The sequence below is a fragment of the Passer domesticus genome, chromosome 14 (assembly GCF_036417665.1).
Source record: "Passer domesticus isolate bPasDom1 chromosome 14, bPasDom1.hap1, whole genome shotgun sequence".
In the NCBI taxonomy this organism is placed as follows: Eukaryota; Metazoa; Chordata; class Aves; order Passeriformes; family Passeridae; genus Passer; species Passer domesticus.
The window spans coordinates 19473226-19495615 of NC_087487.1; the positions used below are offsets into that span (position 1 = coordinate 19473226).

Consider the following 22390-nt stretch of genomic DNA (forward strand, 5'->3'; position numbering starts at 1 on the left):
GCAGGAATTTGAGTTTTTTTTCCTTGCTTTTAACAGGAATTTGTGGGATTTTTCCTGGTTATTTTTAAGAGGGATTTTGAGTTTGTGGGATTTGTTTTTTACCAGGAATTTTTAATGGAATTCCTGGGATTTTTCCTTGTTTACTTTAACACGAACTTTGAAATTATTTGGATATGTTCTTAAGGGGAATTTTCAATGGAATTTGTCCTGTCCATTTTTACCAGGAATTCTGAATTTATGGAATTTTTCCTCCTCGTTTTTAGCCAGGAATTTTCAGTTTGGGGGATTTTTCCTTGTTTAAGAGGAATTTTGAATGTGTGGGATTGGGATTTTTTTTTGCAGGAATTTGAGGTTTTTTCCTTGGCCATTTTAACATGAACTTTGAATTGATGGGATTTATTTTTCCCAGGAATTTCTGGGATTTTTCCTCGTTTATTTTCCTGGGAATTTTGAATTTTTGGGGTTGGTTTTTAGCAGGAATTTTTAATGAAATTTGTGGGATTTTCCCTTGTTTTTTCCCCAAGGAAATTGCAGTTTTTCCCTTTCTTTTCCCAGGATTCCCTCCCAAATTCCAGAGGAATCCTCCAGTTCCTGCCCCGCATTCCTGGGGTGAATTCCTGTGGAAAATCCCTGGGAATTGTTTGTTCATCCCTTGAATGTCCCTTTGTTTTCCCACACAAAGAATTCCTTCTTTTCCTCGGGAACAACTCCCAGCTCTGCACAGCTGGGAATGGAAAAATTCCCAGAATTCCCCAAATTCCCACCCTCAGCATTCCCAGCTGGGGAACTTTGGGATCAAACAAATCCCTGGGATCCAGGAATTCCATGGGATCCCCCGAGGATTTCCAATTTGTGGTTCAGCCCCTTAAAATCAGAATTTTTGCAGCATTCCAGGGAAAAAAGTGGGGAAATCTGATAAAAAATGGTGAAAAGCTGATTTGAAGGTGAAAAATGAGGAAGAAAACTCTGGGATGGCTCCAGAATTCCCTAAAATTAGTTGATAATGTTATTCCCATTTTTAAATATTATTATTAAGTTTATTTTCTGTTTTGTTGAAAAATGTGTGGGATAATCGCAATGTTCCTGATTTTTCTGATGGAATATCCCAGGAGTTTCCTGCTTTACTGGCCTGGATTAATGGGAGAATTTGGTAAAATGCCCCAAAAATCCAGGGTTAAAAATCCAAAGAAATTCTGGGATAATCCTTCAGAATTTAGGGAGAATGGGTGGAAAACATGGAAAAATTGAATAAATTTGAAGTAGAATCCAAGGAAAAGTTGGGAACTGGGGGAAGTTTCCTGTGAAAAACTGGGATTGAATTCCTCAGGATGAGCAAATCCTTTGGAATCCAAGGAAAACTTGGGGGTGGAGTGTGATTCCTGGAAAAAACAGGAATGAAAGGGATTAAATTCCTTGGAGAATCAGGGAGTCCAGGGAAAATGTGGGAAAAACAGGGATTGGATTCCTCAGGGTGAGCAAATCCCATGGAATCCGAGGGAAAATTGGGAATGGAGCTCCCATTGCTTCTGGCCCCCATTCCCAACATTCCCACCTGGAATTCCCATTCCTTGGAGCCCCAAATCCCACATGGAGCAGGAGAATTCCCAGTTTCTCCCTATGGATGCACCTGGATATGGCACAAAGAGCTGGAAAATCAGTGGGAAAAGGAGGGAACAGCTCCATCCCGGGAAAAACCTTTGGGATCCCAGAAATACCAGGAGAAAGGCACGGAGATCCCGGGGAAAAAACTGGATTTGGGATGGGGGAAAAGCTGGATTTGGGATGGGGGAAAAGCTGGATTTGGGATGGGACAGGGCTGGATTTGGGGTAGGATAAACTGGATTAAATCCAGGCCTATCCTGAGATCCTGGGGGTGTTGGGAATTTCTTGGGATCAGTTCCGTGCTCCAGCAGCTCCCGGCGGTTATTCCAGGCGGGAGCCGGGGGCTCGGATGCCTCTGGAATGTGGGAATGGGGAATTTTGGACCTGGATCTGCTCCTGACATCCCCATGGCAACTCATCGGGAGGGAGTGGAAGGATGGAGCTGCAGGAGACATTCCCGGCGTGCTCCTGACGGGCCGGAATTCCCGAGAGGATCCCGTCAATGGCGGCTCCAGCTGGATTTGGCAGGAGCACAATTCCCGAGGGACGGATGGGACAGGGAATGTCCAGTGCAGGGACTGGCAAAGGGATAAACAACAGCTGGGAAAAGCGGGATGGGGACGGGCCACGGAGCTGGGCGGGATTTGGGAAGGGAGGGATAACGGGAACGAGGCGGGAGCAGGGATTTGGGATTTGGGATTTGGGATTCATCCCAGCCGGATCCATCCCTCTCCTCGGGAGCACTGCCGGCTTTTCCGGGATTTCCCTTTGGAGTGTCCCCAGATCTGCTGGAGGTGAACAGGAGAGTCTGGAGATGGGAAAAGGCTCCTGGGAGCTGGAATTTCCTTTGGATCCTGGGGAAATCTGGGATGCTGGGAAGTGCTGATGGATTTCATGGAGTGTGGGGGATTGGAGGAATTTTGGAGGGCTGGGGAAGGAGGGAATGGGAGATGATCCCTGCTCAGGTTTTCTGGGAAAATGGAATCCCCAGGGATGCTCCCATGGGCCCCATGATTATCCCAGGAACTGGGCTCAGTAGCTCCGTGGAAATTTGGGATTCCATGGAATGCAGCTGATCCCTGCAGATCCAACTTTGGGATGCTCCATGCTGGGAGCTTCTGGAACGAGGCTGGGAGATCCCAAAAAGGGATTGTTGGGATTTAGGGATCGCTCCGGAACCATGGGAGCGGCGGCGGACGCGGAGTGGCTGCGCTGGGTGAGCAAAAAATTCGGGAATGTCGCTGGAAAGGAGAAGGAAATCAGCCTGGAAGAGTTCAAATCCGCCCTGCAGGTCAAGGAGGTCAGGGATCCGTGGGAAGAGGGAACGGGATCCGTGGGAAGAGGGGGGAGATCAGTGGGAATTCCCTGCTCCATGGGTACATTCCCTGCTCCATGGGAACATTCCCTGATCCATTGGAACATTCCCCGCTCCACGGGAACATTCCCCATTCCCTGCTCCAAGGGAACATTCCCTGATCCATGGGAACATTCCCTGATCCATTCCCCATTCCCTGATCCATTCCCCATTCCCTGCTCCAAGGGAACATTCCCTGCTCCATTCCCCATTCCCTGCTCCACGGGAACATTCCCTGCTCCATTCCCCATTCCCTGCTCCACGGGAACATTCCCTGCTCCACGGGAACATTCCCTGATCCATTCCCCATTCCCTGCTCCACGGGAACATTCCCTGATCCATTGGAACATTCCCTGCTCCAAGGGAACATTCCCTGATCCATTCCCCATTCCCCACTCCATGGGAACATTCCCTGATCCATCCCCCATTCCCTGCTCCAAGGGAACATTCCCTGATCCATTCCCCATTCCCCACTCCATGGGAACATTCCCTGATCCATCCCCCATTCCCTGCTCCAAGGGAACATTCCCTGATCCATGGGAACATTCCCTGATCCATTCCCCATTCCCTGCTCCACAGGAACATTCCCTGATCCCTTCCCCATTCCCCGCTCCACGGGCACATTCCCTGATCCATTCCCCATTCCCCGCTCCATGGGAACATTCCCTGATCCATTCCCCATTCCCCGCTCCACGGGCACATTCCCTGATCCATTCCCCATTCCCCGCTCCATGGGAACATTCCCTGCTCCATTCCCCATTCCCTGCTCCAAGGGAACATTCCCTGCTCCATGGGAACATTCCCTGCTCCATTCCCCATTCCCCGCTCCACGGGCACATTCCCGCTTTTCCCGCAGTCCTTCTTTGCTGAGAGGTTTTTCGCGCTCTTCGATTCCGACGGGAGCGGCTCCCTGAGCCGGGAGGAGCTGCTGGGATCCCTGCGCCGGCTGCTCCGCGGGAATTCCACGGAAAAGCTCCGCTTCCTCTTCCAGGTGTACGATGTGGACGGTGAGAGGAGGAAAGTGGGATTCGTCGGGGTTTCTTGGGATAAATTTGGGATTTGGTCTTCTCTGAGCATCCGGCTCTGGCTGGGATGAGGCTGCTGCCCTCGTTCCATGTGGGAATGGGAACATTCCAGCAGGAAGACAAGGATCACATGGGTCACACCTGAGGATTTCCCAGGATTTCCCATCAGCCGGGGAGAGCGGGATCCGCTCAGCTCCAATCCCAGCTCCCCATCCCACTTTCCTGAAATTGTGGGATCGTTTGGGTCGGAAAAGCCCTCAGAGATCAAATCCAACTGTTCCCATCCCCAGCCCCCTTCCAATGCCTCCCTTTCCATGAAGGAATATTCCCAAATATTCCTCCCTGGATGCCATTCCCATTATCCCATCGCTTGTTCCTGGGAGCAGATCCTGACCCATCCAGGATTTTGCACTGGAAAATCTGTGGGACTGTGGGATATCGGGATGGAGGTGACTCCGTAGGACTGTGGGATATTGGGATGGTGGTGATTCCGTAGGACTGTGGAATGTTGGGATCAATCTGATTCTCCAGGGAGCAGATCCTGACCCAACCAGGTTTTTCCTCCCTGCAAGGAAAATTCCTGGATTAGGGCTGGAAAATTGGGATGGAGGTGACTCCATGGGGCTGTGGGATATCGGGATGGAGGTGACTCCGTAGGGCTGTGGAATTTTGGGATGGAGGTGACTCCATGGGGCTGTGGGATATCGGGATGGAGGTGACTCCGTAGGGCTGTGGGATATCGGGATGGAGGTGACTCCGTAGGGCTGTGGAATTTCGGGATTCTCCCGGTTTCCAGGGAGCGGCTCCATCGACGCCGAGGAGCTGCGGGTGGTGCTCCGGGGGTGTCTCCGGGAGAGCTCCCTGGCCCTTCCCGAGGAGCGCCTCGGGGCCCTGAGCCAGGCCCTGCTCCAGGCCCTGGACCGGGATCACAGCGGCTCCATCACCTTCCCGGAGCTCCAGGAGCAGCTGGAGGCGTTCCCGGAACTCCTGGAGAACCTGAGCATCAGGTGGGGAGGGGAACTCCGGGATTTCTGGGACAGGATTCCGTGGGGAGCCCACAGTGGGGCTGGGAGCAGCTGGAGAGGTTTGGGATTGGATGTGGGATGGGTTTGGGATGGGTGCAGGCTTTGGATCAGGGATGGTTTGGGATGGGGCAGGGTTTGGATTTTGGGATGGATGCAGGGATGCTGCCACCCTGGGCTGGGTACTTCTCCAGCTCCCTGCTCCCCATCCAAACCCCCCAAATTCCCATCCAAACCCCAATTCCCATTTTCCCAGTGCCGCCAGCTGGCTGAAGCCCCCCAGTGCCAGCCCTGCTGAGCCCTGGCTGTGCTGCTGCTCCCGGGAATCCCGCGGGGACCAGCGGGCCGGGATGTGCTGCTGCTCCCGGGAATCCTGCGGGGATCAGCGGGCCGGGATGTGCTGCTGCTCCCGGGAATCCCGCGGGGACCAGCGGGCCGGGATGTGCTGCTGTTCCCGGGAATCCCGCGGGGACCAGCGGGCCGGGATGTGCTGCTGCTCCCGGGAATCCCGCGGGGACCAGCGGGCCGGGATGTGCTGCTGCTCCCGGGAATCCCGCGGGGACCAGCGGGCCGGGATGTGCTGCCTGGCGGGCTGGCTCGCCACCTCGGCGCTGCTGCTCGCCCTGGGCGCTCTGTGGCACCGGGAGCGCGGCCCCGCCCTGGCGCTGGCCCGGGGCTGCGGGCAGAGCCTCAACCTCAACTGCGCCCTGCTGGCCGTGAGTGCCCCGGACACCGGGGACACCGGGGGGACACCGGGGACACCGGGGGGGACGGAGCCGGGAAGGCCGGGAGGGTCCTGGGGTAGCCAGGAAGGTCCCGGGGTAGCCAGGAGGGACGCTGGCCCAAAGGTTCCTGTTGTTCCCGGCGTTTTCCATGGTCCCCCAACATGTCCCGTTCCCTCTGCAATTTCCCATTGTCCCCAACATCTCCCGTTCCCTCTGGAATTTCCCATTGTCCCCAACATTTCCCGTTCCCTCTGGAATCTCCCACTGTCCCCCAGCATTTCCCATTCCCTCTGGAATTTCCCAGCGCCTCCCATTTCCATTTGCCCCCCGGGATCTCCGGGTGCCCCTCCCCTCGCCCACGGCTCGTCCCTGTCCCCTGTCCCCATCGCTGTCCCCGTCCCTCGCCCCTGCTCTCACCTCCGTCCCTGTCTCCTGTCCCTGTCCCCTCTTTGCCCTGTCCCTGCCCCACCCCTGTCCCCTCTTTGCCCCTGTCCCCTGCCTCTGTCCCCGGTGTCGCCGCTGTCCCCAGGCGCTGATGCTGCGGCGCTCTCTGACCTGGCTGCGCTCCTCGCCGCTGGCCGAGCTGTTCCCGCTGGAGCGGCACGTGCGGGGCCACGAGCGCGTGGGACACCTGGTGCTGGCCCTGGGGACCGCGCACGCGGGGGCACACCTGGCACACGCGGGTCAGTGACAGGGGACACGGGGACACACCTGGCACACGCGGGTCAGTGACACGGGACACACCTGGCACACGCGGGTCAGTGGGACAGGGAGCCCAGGGATGGGGGATCATGTCCCGGGATCCCATGGGAGGGGTGTCCGTGTCCCACGGAGGGGGGGATGCCCTGGAGGAGGGGTGGCCGTGCCGGGGGCGCTGCGAGGGCGCGGGCGGGGACAAGGACAGTGGCCGAGCAGGTGACATGGGCCGGGCAGGGCAGGGCACGGACAGGGCACGGAGAGCAGCCGCGGGCTGTGATCCCCCTCTAGCGGCTCCCGCCGGACAGCCGAGGTCCTGAGCGGGATCCCAACCCCGGTGTTCCCAAATCCCGGCACCCCACACCCTGGTACTCCCGGTGCTGAGCTGTGCCCGTGTCCCCAGGGCTGGCGCAGCGGGACTGGCTGGCGGCGCTGGGCGAGCTGGCGCGGCCGGGCGCTGGTGGCGTTGGTGGCACTGCCCCGCAGAGCGGGCTGGCGCTGCTGGCGCTGCTCCTGGCCATGCTGGCCTGCTCCAGCCCCTGCGTGCGGCGCGGCGGCCACTTCGAGGTGATCCCATGGGAACTCCCGGCTGGAATGGCGGGGGTGCCGTGGTGGGAAGGGGTCACCCCCGGGTGCCCATCCTGGTGTTGCCCCCGTGGGACCCCGGGAGCCCTGGGCACGCCACACTCGCAGTTTGGGATTCCTGGGATTTGCTTCCCCGCAGGACCAAGGGAATGGTTTTCCAGCGCCACAGGGATATTGGGATGGGGTTCCCAGGGAAGCTGTGGGTGCCCCTGGATCCCTGGGAGTGTCCCTGGAGTAACCTGGGATAGTGGGAGGTGTTGGGATTGGAACTGGATGGGGTTAAAGTCCTTTCCTTATCCCCAGTCCCAGAGATTCCAGGACTCCCTTGGGCTGCCTTTTCCCACTGGGATACCCAGACAGCCCCACCAGGAAGCACCATGTGGGTCCAGCACTTCCCATTCCTGATCCCATTCCCATCCCCACTCCCATTGCCAGGTTTTTTACTGGAGCCACCTCTCCTACATCCCCGTGTGGATCCTGCTGCTCCTGCACGCTCCCCACTTCTGGAAGTGGTTCCTGATTCCCGGCTCCCTGTTTGTGCTGGAGAAGGTTCTGGGCTGGGCGTGGCGCCGGGCGGGGGATCTGCACATCCTGGAGGCCAAGCTGCTGCCCTCCAAGGTGGGAATAAATCCCAAATCTCAAATATCCCACATCCCAAACACCCCAAATCCCAAACATCCCACATCCCAAATCCTATCCATCCATCCATCCATCCCAAATCCCACTATCCCACCTCCCACCTCCTCCTGGCACTCTGGGAATGAAGGAACAAAATAACACGGAAAAGCTGGAGGTGGCAGTGGGAGGCCAAAAGAATTCCTTTATTTCCAAGCCTTTTTCCTTATTTTTTTAAAATGAAAATTCATGGAACAACCAGGGCAGAACAAAAACTCCTGGAAACTCAGAGTTTTTTCCCCAAATCCTGTAGTTTGAGCCCAGTCTGAACAGGGATTTTGTGCAACCCAGACTGGGCAGGGAACGGGGAACAAACCTGATGGCAGGCAGAACCCGGAATTTCAGCTCCACGGAAACCAGCAGGAGACATCCTTTGGAGATTCCCAGTTTTCCTGCTCCCGTTCTCCTGCAGGTGACCCACCTGGTGATCCAGAGGCCGAAATCCTTCCGCTTCCAGCCGGGGGATTACGTCTACCTGAACATCCCGGCCATCGCCGCCTGCGAGTGGCACCCCTTCTCCATCAGCAGCGCTCCGGAGCAGCCAGGTTCCTCGTGCTCCCCGAAAATTTCCCTGGAACGTTTCCCACCCCCGGGATCTCCATCCCACCCCCAGGGTCTGTTCCCAACCCCAGAATCGGTTTTCCACCCCAGGATCTGTTTCCCACCCTTGGGATCTGTTTCCCATCCCTGGAATATTTTCTATCCCTGAGATCTGTTTTCCATCCCCAGGATCTGTTTCCCACCCAGGACCCATTTCCCACCCCTGGGATAGTTTTCCATCCCTGGGATCCATTTCCACCCCCAGGATCTGTTTCCCACCCTTGGGATCTCTTTTCCATCCCCAGGATCTGTGAGCCACCCCTGGGATCTGTTTTCCATCCCCAGGATCTGTTATCCCACCCAGGACCCGGTTCCCACCCCTGGGATCTGTTTCCCACCCTTTGGATCTGTTTTTCATCCCTAGGATCTGTTTCCTATCCCTGGAATGTTTTCCATCCCCAGGATCTGTTATCCCACCCAGGATCCATTTCCCACCCCTGGGATAATTTTCCATCCCTGGGATCCATTCCCACCCCCAGGATCTGTTTTCCATGCCCACAGTGATGTTTTTCCAGCTGGGATGGGGCTTGGAGCGGTTCCATGGGATGAGTTGGGTTTGAAGTTCTTCCCAATCCAGAGAATTCCAGGATTTTGGGGTTGATCCCACAGAAACCCTGTGGCTGCACATCCGGGCGCGGGGCCAATGGACCACCAAGCTCTACGAGTACTTCCAGCAGCTGGAATTGCACGGCCCGGAGCCAAATCTGCCCAGGAAAAGCCGGAGGGAGCGGAGGAGCCGGCACTGGGAACAGGTGGGATTGTGGGATTGGGATCAGAGCAAGGGGATGGGCGCACACGGATGTGGAGTGGATCCCATGGGATCATCCCAGCCGGGGAATCCCTTGGGATGAACATTCCCTGCTTGTCCAGCCTTGAAGGGCTTGTGTCCTATGGAATGGGAATTTGTGCTCCATGGAATGGGACTTGGGATGGATGGATGGGATGGTGGGATTTGGGACTGGTGGAATTTTGTGCTCCATGGAACGGGAATTGCTGTGACCCTGCTGAGGCCCAGCAGATCCCTGGAGCGGTGATCCCAGCGCTGATCCCAGCCTTTGTTCCCAGGAAGGATCCGTGGCATCTGGAGGGGACGGAGCCGTGGAGCTGACGGCGTTCCAAACCTCTGGAGCTGCTTTCCCAGGAAAGGACCCGGAGCAGGGGGTGAGCCAGGGCCTGGATCCCAAATGGGATAAAGCTCCTTAAAAAGCTCCTCTTCAGAAAGAAATTCCTTGGATATTATGGTGGCATTGGCAGCTGGAATTGCGTGTGGGAAAATGTCCAAATCCAGGGAATTTTGGGAGTGCTTGGGAATGGGGGTGGTCACTGCTCCCCTCTCCTGCAGGGCACTGGGCCCGGGGAGACCCAGCGGAGCTGCAGCGTCAAGGTGAGGATGCTCCTGCCTTTCCTGGATCCCGGGAAATGCGCTGGGATCAGCATTCCCACCATCTCATCCACATTCCCGTCCATCCCATCCCCATTCCCAGCTGCTCCATCCCTGTGCATGGACGATCCCACCTGGGGCTGATCCAAACCCTGCCTTGCTGAAAAACTCCAGTCCTTCCCACCCATTCCTTGCTCCCACAAAACCCCGGGAAGATCCCAAATCCCAGGATCCCCTTTGTGCCCTTCTCCTCTGCCCGGGAGCTGCTCCAGCCCCTGGAACGGCTGGATCCGTCCCTGAGCCTGATCTCTCCCAGTGCTTCCTGGACGGTCCCTACGGAACGCCGAGCCGGCGGATCTTCAGCTCGGAGCACGCCGTCCTCATCGGAGCCGGCATCGGGATCACGCCCTTGGCCTCCATCCTGCAGAGCATCATGATCCGGTGCGTGCCCCGCAGCCCGGGAATGTCCCAGGGAGTCGGGATGGATGCCCGGGGGGAGCTGTCCTCCATCCCTGGGATTCATTCCCATGGCCGCGGGTGGGGCCTCCCTCGGGGCCAGGATTTTCCTTGGGAATTCGGGCTGCGGGAAGGGAGCTGGAGGAGCTTGGCCATGGAGCCTGCCATGCCAAGGGAGGGATGGGAATGGGCAGGAAAGGCAGGAAGGAGCAGGAAAAGGAAGGAGAATGCAGGAGTGGGCATGAAGGGGAAGGAAGGAGCAGGAAAAGGTAGAAAGGGACGGGAAGGAGCAGGAAGTGGAAGGAGGGAGCAGGAATGGGAAGAACGGAGCAGGACAAGGCAGGAAGGAGAAGGAAAAGAAAGGAGGGAGCAGGAATGGGAAGAAAGGAGCAGGAATGGGAAGGAAGGAGAAGGAATGGGAAGGAGGAGCAGGAATGGGAAGGAGGAGCAGGAATGGGAAGGAGGAGCAGGAAAAGGCAGGAAGTGCCGCTGCCCCACTCAGGTACCGGCGGCGGAAGCAGAGCTGCCCCAGCTGCCATTTCTCCTGGAGTGAGGAACGGCGGGATGAGGAGATGACGCTCCGGAAGGTGGGAACGGGAGCAGGAGGGGATGTGGGATCCAGGCTTGGCCTGGGATGGGGCTGCAGGGTCTGGGGAGCTCGGGAGCATCCCTCAAATGCAGGAACTTTGGGAATGGGGGCTGGATCTGGTGCTGGGATCTGGTACCAGGATCTGTGCCGGGATCCAGGGAGATCCCAAGCCGAGGCTTTCCCGCCCTGCCAGGTGGATTTCATCTGGATCATGCAGGACCAGCAGCACCTGCAGTGGTTCCTGGGGCTCCTGGCCAAGCTGGAGACGGAGCAGGCGGAGCTGGAGCCGGGAGGTGAGCGGGAGCACCCAGGCCATTCCTGGGAAAACCCCTGGATCCCGGATCCCGGCGGGCAGCTGGAATCCCTGGCATCTCCAGGGAAGTTCCTGGAGCTGCACCTGTACATGACGTCGGCGCTGGGCAAGGGCGACGTGAAGGCGCTGGGGCTGCAGCTGGCCCTGGACCTGCTGGCGGCCCGGGAGCAGCGGGATTCCATCTCCGGGCTCCGCAGCCGCACCCGGCCCGGCCGCCCCGACTGGGCCAAGGTCAGGGAGCTGGGATCCAGGGAACGGGAATGCTGGGGGGTGGAGAGGCAGAGCCAAGGGAGGGAGCAGGGAATCGGGGAATGGGATCATGGAACGGGATCAGAGAACCTGGGAATGGGATCAGAGAATCAGGGAATGGGATCAGAGAATCATGGAATGGAATCATGGAACGGGATCATGGAATGGGATCAGAGAATCATGGAATGGGATCATGGAATGGGATCAGAGAATCAGGGAATGGAATCATGGAATGGGATCAGAGAATCAGGGAATGGAATCATGGAATGGGATCAGAGAATCAGGGAATAAGTTGGAAGGGAATGGGAAGATGATCTCATTCCAAGCTTCTGATCTCAGTCAGGGATCATGGAGTCACGGAATGGGATCAGGGAATGGGATCAGAAAATCAGGGAATGGAATAATGGAATAGGATCAGAGAATTGGGGAATGGGATCAGAGAATCAGGGAATGGGTTGGGAGGGAATGGGAAGATGATCTCACTCCAAGCCTCTGATCTGGGTCAGATTGTGGAGTCATGGAATGGGACCAGGGAATCAAGGAATGGGATCAGAAAATCAGGGAAGGGGAAGATGGTCTCATTCCAAGCTTCTGATCTGGCTCAGGGATCAGGGAATTGAGGAATTGGATCAGGGAATCATGGAAAGGGTTGGATTGGAAGGACCCCAAAGATGACCTCATTCCAAGTGCCTCATCCAGCCCAGGGATGATGGAATGGGGTCAAGGGATGATGGGGCGGGCAGGGATGGAAGGGCCCGGCGCGTTCCCGATCCCGGCGTGTTCCCGATCCCGGCGCGTTCCCCATCCCAGCGCGTTCCCGATCCCGGCGCGTTCCGTGCAGGTGTTCGGGCAGGTGGCGGCGGAGCGGCGCGGGAAGGTGCGCGTGTTCTTCTGCGGCTCGGCGGGGCTGGCCAAGGTCATCCGCGGGCACTGCCGCACCTTCGGCTTCCGCTTCTCCAAGGAAAACTTCTGAGGGGAGCCCATCCCGCGGCATTCCGGCCGGGATCCGCTGGGGCGCCAGCGGGGGATGGACAACGCTTCCTTCGCATCCGGGGAATAAAGCAGGAAAAGATGGGAAAGCTCCCTTTGGATCTTGAGGGAACGATGGGAATGGTGGGGTTCATGGAAGCCGTTCCAGCTCCTTGGAAAAACCAAGGAAAAACTGGGATGGGAGTCGGTGTCCGAGAGGCGCCACTCCTTCCAGTGCCCTGGAATCTGCGCTGGATTGGGATTGGTTTCCTGGTAAATCAAGGGAATCCAGGAATTGGGAGCTGGCGAGGCTGTGGGTAACAATTCCTTTTGGAATTCCTGATTTTCCAGCCTTTCCCAGGGCTGGGATCTCCTCCGAAGCAGCAGCTCCTGGTGGGCAAGGTGCAGAATTCCCGGGGTTCGCCTTGGGTCGGGATTGTATCGTGTTCATCCAGGCTCTGTTGGGTTTATCCCGACCTGGGTGGTTTTTCGGGATGGAGGATCTGGAATTTGTTTGGAATCATGGAATTCCTCCTCTTGGAAAAGCCCTTGGAGATCCTGGCCTCCAACCATGCCGCTGTCCCAAGTGCCACATCCAAAGGGTTTAAATCCCTCCGGGATGCGATTCCAGCCCTGCCTGGCAGCTCCTCCATGCCTGGAGCTTTTCCAGGTGGGAATTTTCCAGGTGGGAATTTTCCCAACATTCCCAAACCTCCCCTGGCACAGTCGCCCCAACCCCCCCGCTCTCCCTGAGCCGCCCTGCCCAGCCCGCCGCTCTCCCGGTTCCTCTCATCAGTTATTCATTAATTACTCATTAATTATTCATTAATCCCCGTTAATTATCGCGATCAAAGCCGGCGGCTCCCGCCTCACGCGGCCTCGCCACGTGACCACGCTGTGGGCGGGGCACAAATTAGCCAATCAACGGCACGCTCCGCCCGGAAGCCCCGCCCCTTAAAGGCGCGCTTCTGATTGGTGGCCGCCGCTCTCGCGGGAAGCCGGGGCGGGGCCGCTCCCGCCGCTCCCCCCCGGTGCCAGCGGGGCCTGCGGCGGTGCCGGGGCCCCGCGCGGGAGCGAGCGGCGCCCGCAGCGCTCCCGGTGTCCCCGGAGCCGCCGGGGCGGCGGCGCCTCCGCCCCGCCCCGCCCTGCCCTAGCCGGCGCCGTTGTGGCGGCGGCACCGCCGCGCCGCGCTTTCCCATTGGCTGGCGCCCGGCGCTCGCGCCGCCCCCCGCGCGCTCCCATTGGCTGCGGCGCGCGAGGGCGGGGCCCCGGCGCGGCCCCTCCGTGCTCCCCCCGCTGCCCCGCGCGGGGGTTCCGCCGCCCGCCAGGCCCCGGGCGCAGGTGAGGAGCGGGCCGGGATTCCCGGGAATTCCCGGGATAACGGGAATGCTGGGGATGGCGGGAGGGCCGGGGGTCACGGCAGCGCGAGGGAGAGAGGGCAGCGGGATTACCCGGGCTGGGCGTGCGCGGGCCGCCTCGGGGTTGCTGCCAGAGCCTGGAACGAGGGAATGGGAGCGGTGGGAATTTGGGAATTCGGGAATCCGGGCTGGGAATGCGGGAATGTGGGCTGGGAATGTGCGGGAATACGGGATAAGGGCTGGGGGGACGTGGAGTGCGGGAATCGCGGCTCTGGGATTCGGGAATATGGGAGCTGGGATTCCTGGGATTCCCTGAGGATTTTCCTGGAATTCTGAAGCGTTTCCTGGTAATCAGGGGAGTTTCCTGGGAATACCAGGATTTCCCTGGAAATGCCAGGATTTCCCTGGAATTCTGAGGAGTTTCCTGGGAATACCAGGATTTCTCAGAAAAAGCTCCATCTGGGGCTGCTCCAGCTCCATTTTCCCTGCAGGAATCCCAAGAGGAATCCCTGAATCCCGGGATTTCTGCCTCTGGAAGCTCGAGATGCGTTAGAATTCCAAGAATTCCCAGAATTCCCTTTCCCTAAGGTAAGAGTGGAGCTGCTTTTCCCCATTCCCATTTATTCCCAGCTCTGCTGGGATCCCTGGAGTTCCTATCCCAGCTTGGATCCCACTTTTCCCTGATTCCTGGGAATGTTGGCACTGACCCTGCACAGGGGCACCATTCCCATCCAGGAAATCCCAAATCTGTGTCCTGATCCTGTTTTCCATGGTTTTCCTAGGACTGTTCCAGCATGAGTGCCATTCCCAGCTGGAACATCCCAAATCTCCCTCCTGATCCTGGTTTTCCCTGGTTTTCCCACGTTTTTCCCTGGTTTTCCGTGGTTTTCTCTGTTTTCCCAGGAATGCAGCACCGTGCACTGCCTGGCCCTCCCATCCTGATCATTCCCACCAGGAACACCCCAAATCCCTCTCCTGATCCCGTTTATCCATGTTTTTCCCAGGAGTGCAGGACTGTTTGCTGACAATTCCCATCCAGAACACTCCAAATCCCTCTCCTGACCCTGTTTTTCCCCATTGTTTTTCCCAGGAATGCAGCACCATGCGCTGCCTGGCCCTGTCACCCTGACCATTCCCATCATTCCCACCGCAATTCCCTCTCCTGACCCCGTTTTTCCCTGTTTTTCCCTGTTTTTGCCAGGAATGCAGCACCATGTGCTGACCATTCCCATCATTCCCACCCCAATTCCCTCTCCTGACCCCGTTTTTCCCCGTTTTTCCCTGTTTTTGCCAGGAATGCAGCACCATGCGCTGCCTGGCCCTGTCACCCTGACCATTCCCACCCCAATTCCCTCTCCTGATCCCGTTGTGTTGTATTTTTCCCTGTTTTTGCCAGGAATGCAGCACCATGCGCTGCCTGGCGCGCCTCAGCTCCAAGGCCCTGCTGGTGCTGTGCTCGCTGCTGGCGCTGCTCTCGCTGCTGCTCTGGGCGCGCTGCTCGCGGCCGCCCCCGGCCCCCGCGGCGCCCCCGGCGCGCCCCGGCGCCGCCGACAGCGAGGAGGCCTCGCCGCAGGGCGCGGCCATGGCGGGCAGGGCGGGCCGGGCGCCGGCGCCGCGCTACGAGGAGATCGACTGCCTCATCAACGAGGAGCACACGGTGAAGGGGCGGCGCGAGGGCAGCGAGGTGTTCCTGCCCTTCAGCTGGGTGGAGAAGTACTTCCAGGTGTACGGGCGCATCGCGCCGGCCGACGGCGGTGAGAGGTTCGAGTTCTCCCACAGCTACTCCAAGGTGTACGCCCAGCGCGCACCGTACCGGCCCGACGGCGTCTTCATGTCCTTCGAGGGCTACAACGTGGAGCTGCGCGACAGGGTCAAGTGCATCAGCGGCGTGGAAGGTGCGAGGCACGGCGTTCCCGGGAGGCTTTGGGGTTGGGATGAGCCCAGAAATGTGCTGGAAGTGCAGAGTGGCCTGGAATGTGGGGATGTGGGAATGGAGGTGGCACCGGTAAAGTCCGCGACAGGGTCAAGTGCATCAGCGGTGTGGAAGATGGGAGGCACAGCGTTCCCCATGGGGAATTTTTGGGGTTGGGATGGTCCTTAAAATGTGCTCGAAGTGCAGAGTGAGCTGGATGTTCTGGTGGGAGTGTGGGTAGGATCAAGTGCATCAGCGACGTGGAAGGTGCAAGGCAGGGCGTTCCCCATGGGGAACTTTTGGGGTCGGAATGGTCCTTAAAAATTTCCTGGAAGTGCTCCGTAAAATGTGCTGGAAGTGCAGAGTGGCCTGCATGTTCTGGTGGGAATGTAGGAATGGAGGTGGTACCGGTAAAGTCTGTGACAGGGTCAAGTGCTTCAATGGTGTGGAAGGTGGGAGCCTCGGCATTCCCCATGGGGAATTTTTGGGGTTGGGATGGTCCTTAAAATCTCCTGGAAGCGCTCCATAAAATGTGCTGGAAGTGCAGAGTGAGCTGGATGTTCTGGTGGCGATGTGGGAATGGAGGTGGCACCGGCAAAATCCATGATAGGGTCAAGTGCATCAGTGGCATAAAAGGTGCGAGGCACGGCATTTTCAGGAATTTTTGGGGTTGGGATGGTCCTTAAAAATTTCCTGGAAGTGCTTCATAAAATGTGCTGGAAGTGCAGGGTGAGCTGGATGTTCTGGTGGGAATGTGGGAATGGGAGTGGTGACACAGTCAAGTGCATCAGTGGTGTGGAAGGTGGGAGCCTGGGCATTCCCCATGGAGAATCTTTGGGGTTGGGATGATCCTTAAAATCTCCTGGAAGCGCTCCATAAAATGTGCTGGAAGTGCAGGGTGACCTGGGTGTTCTGGGGGGATTGTGGGTAGGGTCAAGTACATCAGCGGCGTGGAAGGTGAGAGGCAGCAGATTCCTGGGAAGCTTTGGGGTTGGGATGAGCCCAAAAATCTCCTGGAAGTGCTCCTTAAAGTGGTTTGGAAGTGAGAAGTGACCCGGATTTGGTGCCGGGAATGTGGGAATGGGGTTTTGTGGTGGCACCTCCAGCCTTGGGATCATCAGGGGTGAGTTGAGTGCGATGGGACACGGAATGGCTCCCAGTGCTGGAGGGCAAGGATGGATGGGATTTTGGGAAGGAATTCCTGGCTGGGCTGGAATTCCCAGAGAAGCTGTGCCTGCCCCTGCATCCCGGGAATGTCCAATGCCAGCGTGGAGCACCTGGGATTGTGGAAGTGGCCCTGCCCTTGGAAGGGCTGGAATGGGGTGGGATTGAGGTTCCCTTGCAGCCAGCCCATTCCACAATTCCATAAAAGTTGGGAAGATGACACCAGGGATTCCTCTGCCAGCTAAAACCACAGATTTCTGGATTTTAGTGGGAAAGGGCCCACACCCCACTTTCGTCGAACCTCCAACCCCTTTGATGGAGCTCACGGAATTTCGGGGTGCAGAGGAGGAATTTTCCCCTCATTCCAACGCTTTTTCCCTGTTTTTCCCGGGCAGGAGTTCCTCTCTCCACGCAGTGGGGCCCTCAGGGCTACTTCTACCCCATCCAGATTGCCCAGTACGGGCTGAGCCACTACAGCAAGAACCTGACGGAGAAGCCGCCCCATGTGGAGGTGTACGAGACGGCGGGGGACGGGAACAGCGGGAATACCGGGAATACCGGGAATAACGGGAACGGGGAGTGGACGGTGCCCAAGGGCTGCTCCCTCACCACCGTCTGGGACAAGTCCCGGCTCACCGGAGTCAAGCAGTTCTCCTGCCCAGGTGGGTGGTGGGAATGGGAATGGGAATTGTTAAGAGCTGGTGTTTTGTTTGGCTTTTGTTCCCAATCCTTCATTCCCAGTCCTTTTCATTCCCAATCCTTCGTTCCAGTCCTTCCTTTTCGTTTCCAATCCTTCACTGCCAGTCCTTAGTTCCCTACCCCTTTAATTCCCAATCCTTCATTCCCAGTCCTTTCCATTCCCAATCCTTCGTTCCCAATCCTTCGTTCCAGTCCTTCCTTTCCATTCCCAATCCTTCGTTCCCAATCCTTCGTTCCAGTCCTTCCTTTTCATTCCCAATCCTTCATTGCCAGTCCTTCATTCCCCACCCCTTTAATTCCCAGTCCTTCACTCCGAATCCTTTTCATACCTTGTGCTTCATTTCCTGTCCTCTTCATCCTTTTCATTCTCCATACTTTTTATTCCCCATTCTTTTTCTTCCCCACCCTTTGTTCCCAGTCCTTCATTCCCAGTCCTCCATTTCCCCATCCCTTTCATTCCTTATCCTCCATTCTCCATCCTTTTCATTCCTCATCCTTCATTCCCCGTCCTCCATTCCCCATCCTTTTCATTCCTTATCCTTCATTCCCAATCCAATCAGGTGAAACAGCCCAGAAACGTTGAATTATTGAAGGGCTGTAGCTCTAAAAGCTTTGGAATCCCTCCCGGGAGCGGGGACGGCCTCTGGAATCCGCTCCAACCCTTTGGAAACGGGAATCTTTCCATGCTGAGCGAGCCTTTTTCGGGGTTGCTTTTGCAGAAAGCTCCGAGGGCGTCTCCCTGGAGCTCAACAACGGCCGGGATTTCATCATCTCCTTCGACCTGAAGCTGCTGAGCAATGGCAGCGTGTCCGTGGTGCTGGAGACCACGGAGCGGAACCAGCTCTTCACCGTGCACTACGTGTCCAGCACGCAGCTCATCGCCCTCAGGGACAGGGACATCTTCTACGGCATCGGGGCGCGCAGCAGCTGGAGCACGCTCACCCGGGACCTGCTGACGGATCTCCGCAAGGGCGTGGGGCTCTCCAACACCAAGGCCGTGAAGCAAACCAAGATCATGCCCAAGAGGGTGCTGCGCTTGGTGGCCAAGGGCCGCGGCTTCCTGGACAACGTCACCATCTCGGCCACCGCCCACATGGCCGCCTTCTTCGCCGCCAGCCGCTGGCTGCTGCGCAACCAGGACGAGCGCGGCGGCTGGCCCATCATGGTCACCAGGAAGCTGGGAGAAGGCTTCAAATCCCTGGACCCGGGCTGGTACTCGGCCATGGCGCAAGGCCAGGCCATGTCCACGCTGGTCAGGGCCTACCAGCTGACCAAGGAGCCGGCGTTCCTGGGCGCGGCGCTCAGGGCCACGGCGCCCTTCAAGCTGCCGGCGGAGCAGCGCGGGGTCAAGGCGGTGTTCATGAACCGGCACGACTGGTACGAGGAGTACCCCACCACGCCCAGCTCCTTCGTGCTCAACGGCTTCATGTACGCCCTGATCGGCCTCTACGACCTGAAGGAGACGGCCGGAGAGAAGCTGGGCAAGGAGGCGCGGCTGCTCTACGAGCGCGGCATGGAGTCGCTCAAGGCCATGCTGCCGCTCTTCGACACCGGCTCGGGCACCATCTACGACCTGCGGCACTTCATGCTGGGCACGGCGCCCAACCTGGCGCGCTGGGACTACCACACCACGCACATCAACCAGCTGCAGCTGCTGGGCTCCATCGACGACGCGCCCGTCTTCAGGGAGTTCGTCAAGAGGTGGAAGAGTTACCTGCGGGGAGGGCGGGCCAAGCACAACTGAGCTCTTCCCTGTTCCCACGGCTCCTTCCCAAAAATGCGGGGCCTTAAAACTGCTCCGGGGAGGGTTTGGCATCGGGACGCTCTCCCGCGTTGAGGTTGAGGTTGGGGTTGGTTGGGATTGGTTTTTCCTTTTCCGAGGAAAACGTTTGCAGAAGCCATAGAAGTCTTGGAAGCGCGGTCGCTGCCTGGAGAGCTCGTCCAGGGCCTCTTCAACTGGGATTTTGTGTCCGTGTTGGAGCAGCTCCCGTGGGATGAGCGCCGTCCACGGGAATCACTCGGAGCCTGGGAGTGCCAAGTGTGGCTTTGAAGTGGGGGGGGGTTTCCTAGGGATTCGCTTTTTTGGGATGAAAAATCCGCAGCTGGAATTTTTTGCCAGTTCTCTGCCTGGAGATCCTGGAGCTGGAGGGTTTCTTCATGGAAAACACGTGCCGGCATCATGGAAGCACAACTGGGAGCCTGGAGCACACAGCCCCGGGCCACCAGCACCCGTGTCCCCTCGGAGCTGGGATCCCTCATCCTGGTGTCCCCTCGGAGCTGGGGTCCTTATCCTGGTCACTGGAATTCCCTCGGAGCTGGGATCCTTATCCCTGTCACTGGAATTCCCTCAGAGCTGGGATCCCTCATCCTGGTGTCCCCTCGGAGCTGGGGTCCTTATCCTGGTCACTGGAATTCCCTCGGAGCTGGGATCCCTCATCCTGGTGTCCCCTCGGAGCTGGGGTCCTTATCCTGGTCACTGGAATTCCCTCGGAGCTGGGATCCTTTTTCCTGGAGCTCTGTGTTTTCTATGGGATTTTGGGATTCCAGCTGGGAGGTTCCCCACAGCTCTGGGGGCATTTTTGGGAATTGCTGAGCGGGACGTGGAGCTCGTCTGGAGTTCCTCAGGAAATTCAAGAATTCGGGAATTTTCATTTTCCTCCTGCTCCAGCCCATCCAGCACTGTAACAATTCCATCCCAGAGGTTTTTCCAGCTCTGCCTGGGCTGGAGTTCCCAGAGAAGCTGTGGCTGCCTCTGGATCCCTGGAATGTCCAAGGCCAGCTTGGAGCAGCCTGGGACAGTGGAAGGTCCCTGTGGAATGGGATGAGCTTTAAGGTCCTTCCCTCCAAACCATTCCATGATTCCATGATCCCACCGGCTGCCTGGTCCCGAACTCGAGGATGGACTTCAGGAATTCCACTGCTCCCATTCCATGGTGGAGCTGATCCCAATCCCAAAATCCCGGGCACAAGGACAACACCCATCTCCATCTTTTTACTGCTTTCATTTTTTGAGGCTTTTCCTTCATTCCTCACCGATCTCGGAGCGATTTTTTCCCGGCTTTAATCCGCGTGCTCCGGTCGGATCCGTCCATCTGATGGATGGCAGAGGAGAAATTCCAATACCAAAGGTAGCAGAGGGGAATTTTTTCTATGCCCACAGACACAATCCCACCCCAAACCTGGGATTCCTTCCCAAAAATCCGCTCCATCCTCCCCCCGCGTGTTCCTTCCGTCATTTTCCCAGTTGGAAAACCCGGAGAGCCTCCTTGGGTGCTGCTCCAGGATGGTGTTGGTGCCTTACAGAGGCCGGAATTCCTCTTGGCTGGGTTTTTTGGGAATTGATGCCGATGGTGGGGTTGGAGTGCAGCCGATTTTCCCGCTCCGGAAGCGTGGGATGGGCATTCCAAGGTTGTCCCTCCTGTCCCACCTCTCGTCCTTCCATCACCTTCTGGTGGCCTTAGACAGGTGGAGCTTCCAGGAATCCCCAGAGGCTGTAAGTCCATGGAGAATCCATGGGAATATTCCTTAAATTCTCTTGTGCATTGGAAGAGGATCCTTGACCATGCTGGCAGTGTCCAAAACTTCATGGAATTAATTCCAATTTGGGATATTTTTGTTCCTTTTCCTCCTTTAAACTACTCCCAAAGATCTTTGGGACCAAGATCAACTTTGATCCCATATTTTCCTCTGGAGATCCATTGGCTCTTCCCGTGGGACCCTTTCTCCCTGGACACCGCTGGAAGTTTGGGATGGGCATTCCAAGGTTGTCCTTCCATCACCTTCTGGTGGCCTTAGCACGGGTGCAGCTTCCAGGAATCTCCACCAGAGGCTGCAATTCCATGGAGGATCCATGGGGAATTCCTGATACTCCTTAAATTCCATTGTGCATTGGAAGAGGACCCTTGGCCGTGGAGCCGATCCCCAGAACTTCTTGGAGTTCATTCCAGTTTAGGATTTCTTCCTTCATTTCCATCTTCAAACTCCCAGAGATCTTTGGGACCCAGATCAGCTTCCATCCCAGATTTTCACCCCGAGATCCCTTGGCTCTTCCCATGGGATCCCCTCGCTGTGGCTCCCCCACCCCAACAACACAAGCACAACCCTCCCTGGGATCCGGGAATTCCCTGGGATCCAGGCGTTCCCTTGGATCCAGGAATTCCCTGGAAGCCGCTCATTCCCGTCCTCCTCCTCCCCGGGCGTGGCTTGGCTGGGATTTTGTTGGATTTTCCGGGATTTTCCCGAGGATCCCGATGGAAAATATGCAATAATTTGTTTACAGGATGCTCCGGGCAGGGCGCTCCTTTAAGCACAATGTGCACAGGATAGTTTTGTATTCCGCCCCTCCGGAATTTTTGGCGGGAAGAGGTTCTCCTACGTTTCTATGGGACATTGGGAATGCTTGGAAAGCTTTCTAAGACTGGGAAATAAATTTTTTTATCTTAAAAAAAAGGTGGGATGTCTTCCTTATTTGGGGATTTTCCAAGTATTTTATTTTCCAAGTATTCTATTTTCCAAGTATTTTATTTTCCAAATGTATTCCAAGTTTTTTTTCCTGTGGTGGCTTTGAGGTGTCGTGGTTTTAAGGAGGTTTTCTTCTGGAAAAGTGGGAAAATGTGGATTTTTCCCATTAATTAAGGGTTTGGTGATTGAGGGAAGGAGCACAAGTGGGGGATTCCTGCTGGGAATTATTCCTGGTAAATCCAGCTCCTTTGTGGAGTTTTTTGGGATTTGGTAAATGAGGATTTTAATGGAGTGGTCATAAAAAATATCCCAGTGTTTGGAATGGGAAAATGCAGCTCCAGGGAATCCCAGAGCCCCTTCCAGGAATCCAGGGAGAGCTGGAGAGAGGGATTGGGATCAGAGGGGCAGCTCACAGGGAGTGGCTGGAAAAGTTGGAAATTTAGATGGATCTTGGGAAGGAATTCCCATCTGGGATGGAATTCCCAGAGAAGCTGCAGCTGCCCCTGGATCCCGGGAATGTCCAAGGAGCACCGTGGGATAGTGGGAGGTGTCCCT

The 22390-nt window shown here is 57.2% G+C and overlaps 2 protein-coding genes across 4 annotated transcripts; both read left to right on the plus strand.

Moving 5' to 3' along the window:
- The first annotated feature begins 2352 nt into the window (after positions 1-2352).
- On the plus strand, positions 2353-12369 carry NOX5 (NADPH oxidase 5). Of its 2 annotated transcripts, XM_064389113.1 has the most exons (16): positions 2353-2902; positions 3813-3963; positions 4778-4988; positions 5260-5719; positions 6258-6411; positions 6828-6991; positions 7445-7627; positions 8097-8229; positions 8894-9036; positions 9350-9445; positions 9627-9668; positions 9982-10106; positions 10624-10708; positions 10904-11003; positions 11088-11254; positions 12114-12369. In XM_064389113.1, exons 1-16 carry the CDS (start codon positions 2669-2671, stop codon positions 12243-12245), a joined length of 2580 nt encoding a protein of 859 aa, XP_064245183.1. In that variant the 5' UTR covers positions 2353-2668; the 3' UTR covers positions 12246-12369. The 2 variants fall into 2 exon arrangements, with proteins under 2 accessions (XP_064245183.1, XP_064245182.1); XM_064389112.1 differs by having other exon boundaries at positions 10904-11254.
- A 1057-nt stretch (positions 12370-13426) lies between these two features.
- Positions 13427-21816, plus strand: GLCE (glucuronic acid epimerase). 2 transcript variants are annotated; one of them, XM_064388813.1, is made up of 5 exons: positions 13427-13582; positions 14074-14187; positions 14996-15494; positions 17071-17337; positions 18094-21816. In XM_064388813.1, the coding sequence occupies exons 3-5, from the start codon at positions 15008-15010 to the stop codon at positions 19116-19118; spliced, it is 1779 nt and encodes a 592-aa protein (XP_064244883.1). In that variant the 5' UTR covers positions 13427-13582; positions 14074-14187; positions 14996-15007; the 3' UTR covers positions 19119-21816. The 2 variants fall into 2 exon arrangements, with proteins under 2 accessions (XP_064244883.1, XP_064244884.1); XM_064388814.1 differs by having other exon boundaries at positions 13462-13582; positions 14091-14187.
- The last annotated feature ends 574 nt before the right edge of the window (positions 21817-22390 follow it).

Bases quoted from the DNA above. Each gene is read 5' to 3' on its own strand.
- NOX5 (XM_064389112.1), top strand. From the start codon at position 2,669: ATGCAGCTGATCCCTGCAGATCCAACTTTGGGATGCTCCATGCTGGGA. The intron at 6,412-6,827 runs GTCAGTGACAGG...CCGTGTCCCCAG, and splicing joins GGCACACCTGGCACACGCGG to GGCTGGCGCAGCGGGACTGG. The intron at 9,037-9,349 runs GTGGGATTGTGG...CTTTGTTCCCAG, and splicing joins GGAGCCGGCACTGGGAACAG to GAAGGATCCGTGGCATCTGG.
- GLCE (XM_064388813.1), top strand. From the start codon at position 15,008: ATGCGCTGCCTGGCGCGCCTCAGCTCCAAGGCCCTGCTGGTGCTGTGC. The intron at 15,495-17,070 runs GTGCGAGGCACG...TTTCCCGGGCAG, and splicing joins GTGCATCAGCGGCGTGGAAG to GAGTTCCTCTCTCCACGCAG. The intron at 17,338-18,093 runs GTGGGTGGTGGG...TTGCTTTTGCAG, and splicing joins CAAGCAGTTCTCCTGCCCAG to AAAGCTCCGAGGGCGTCTCC.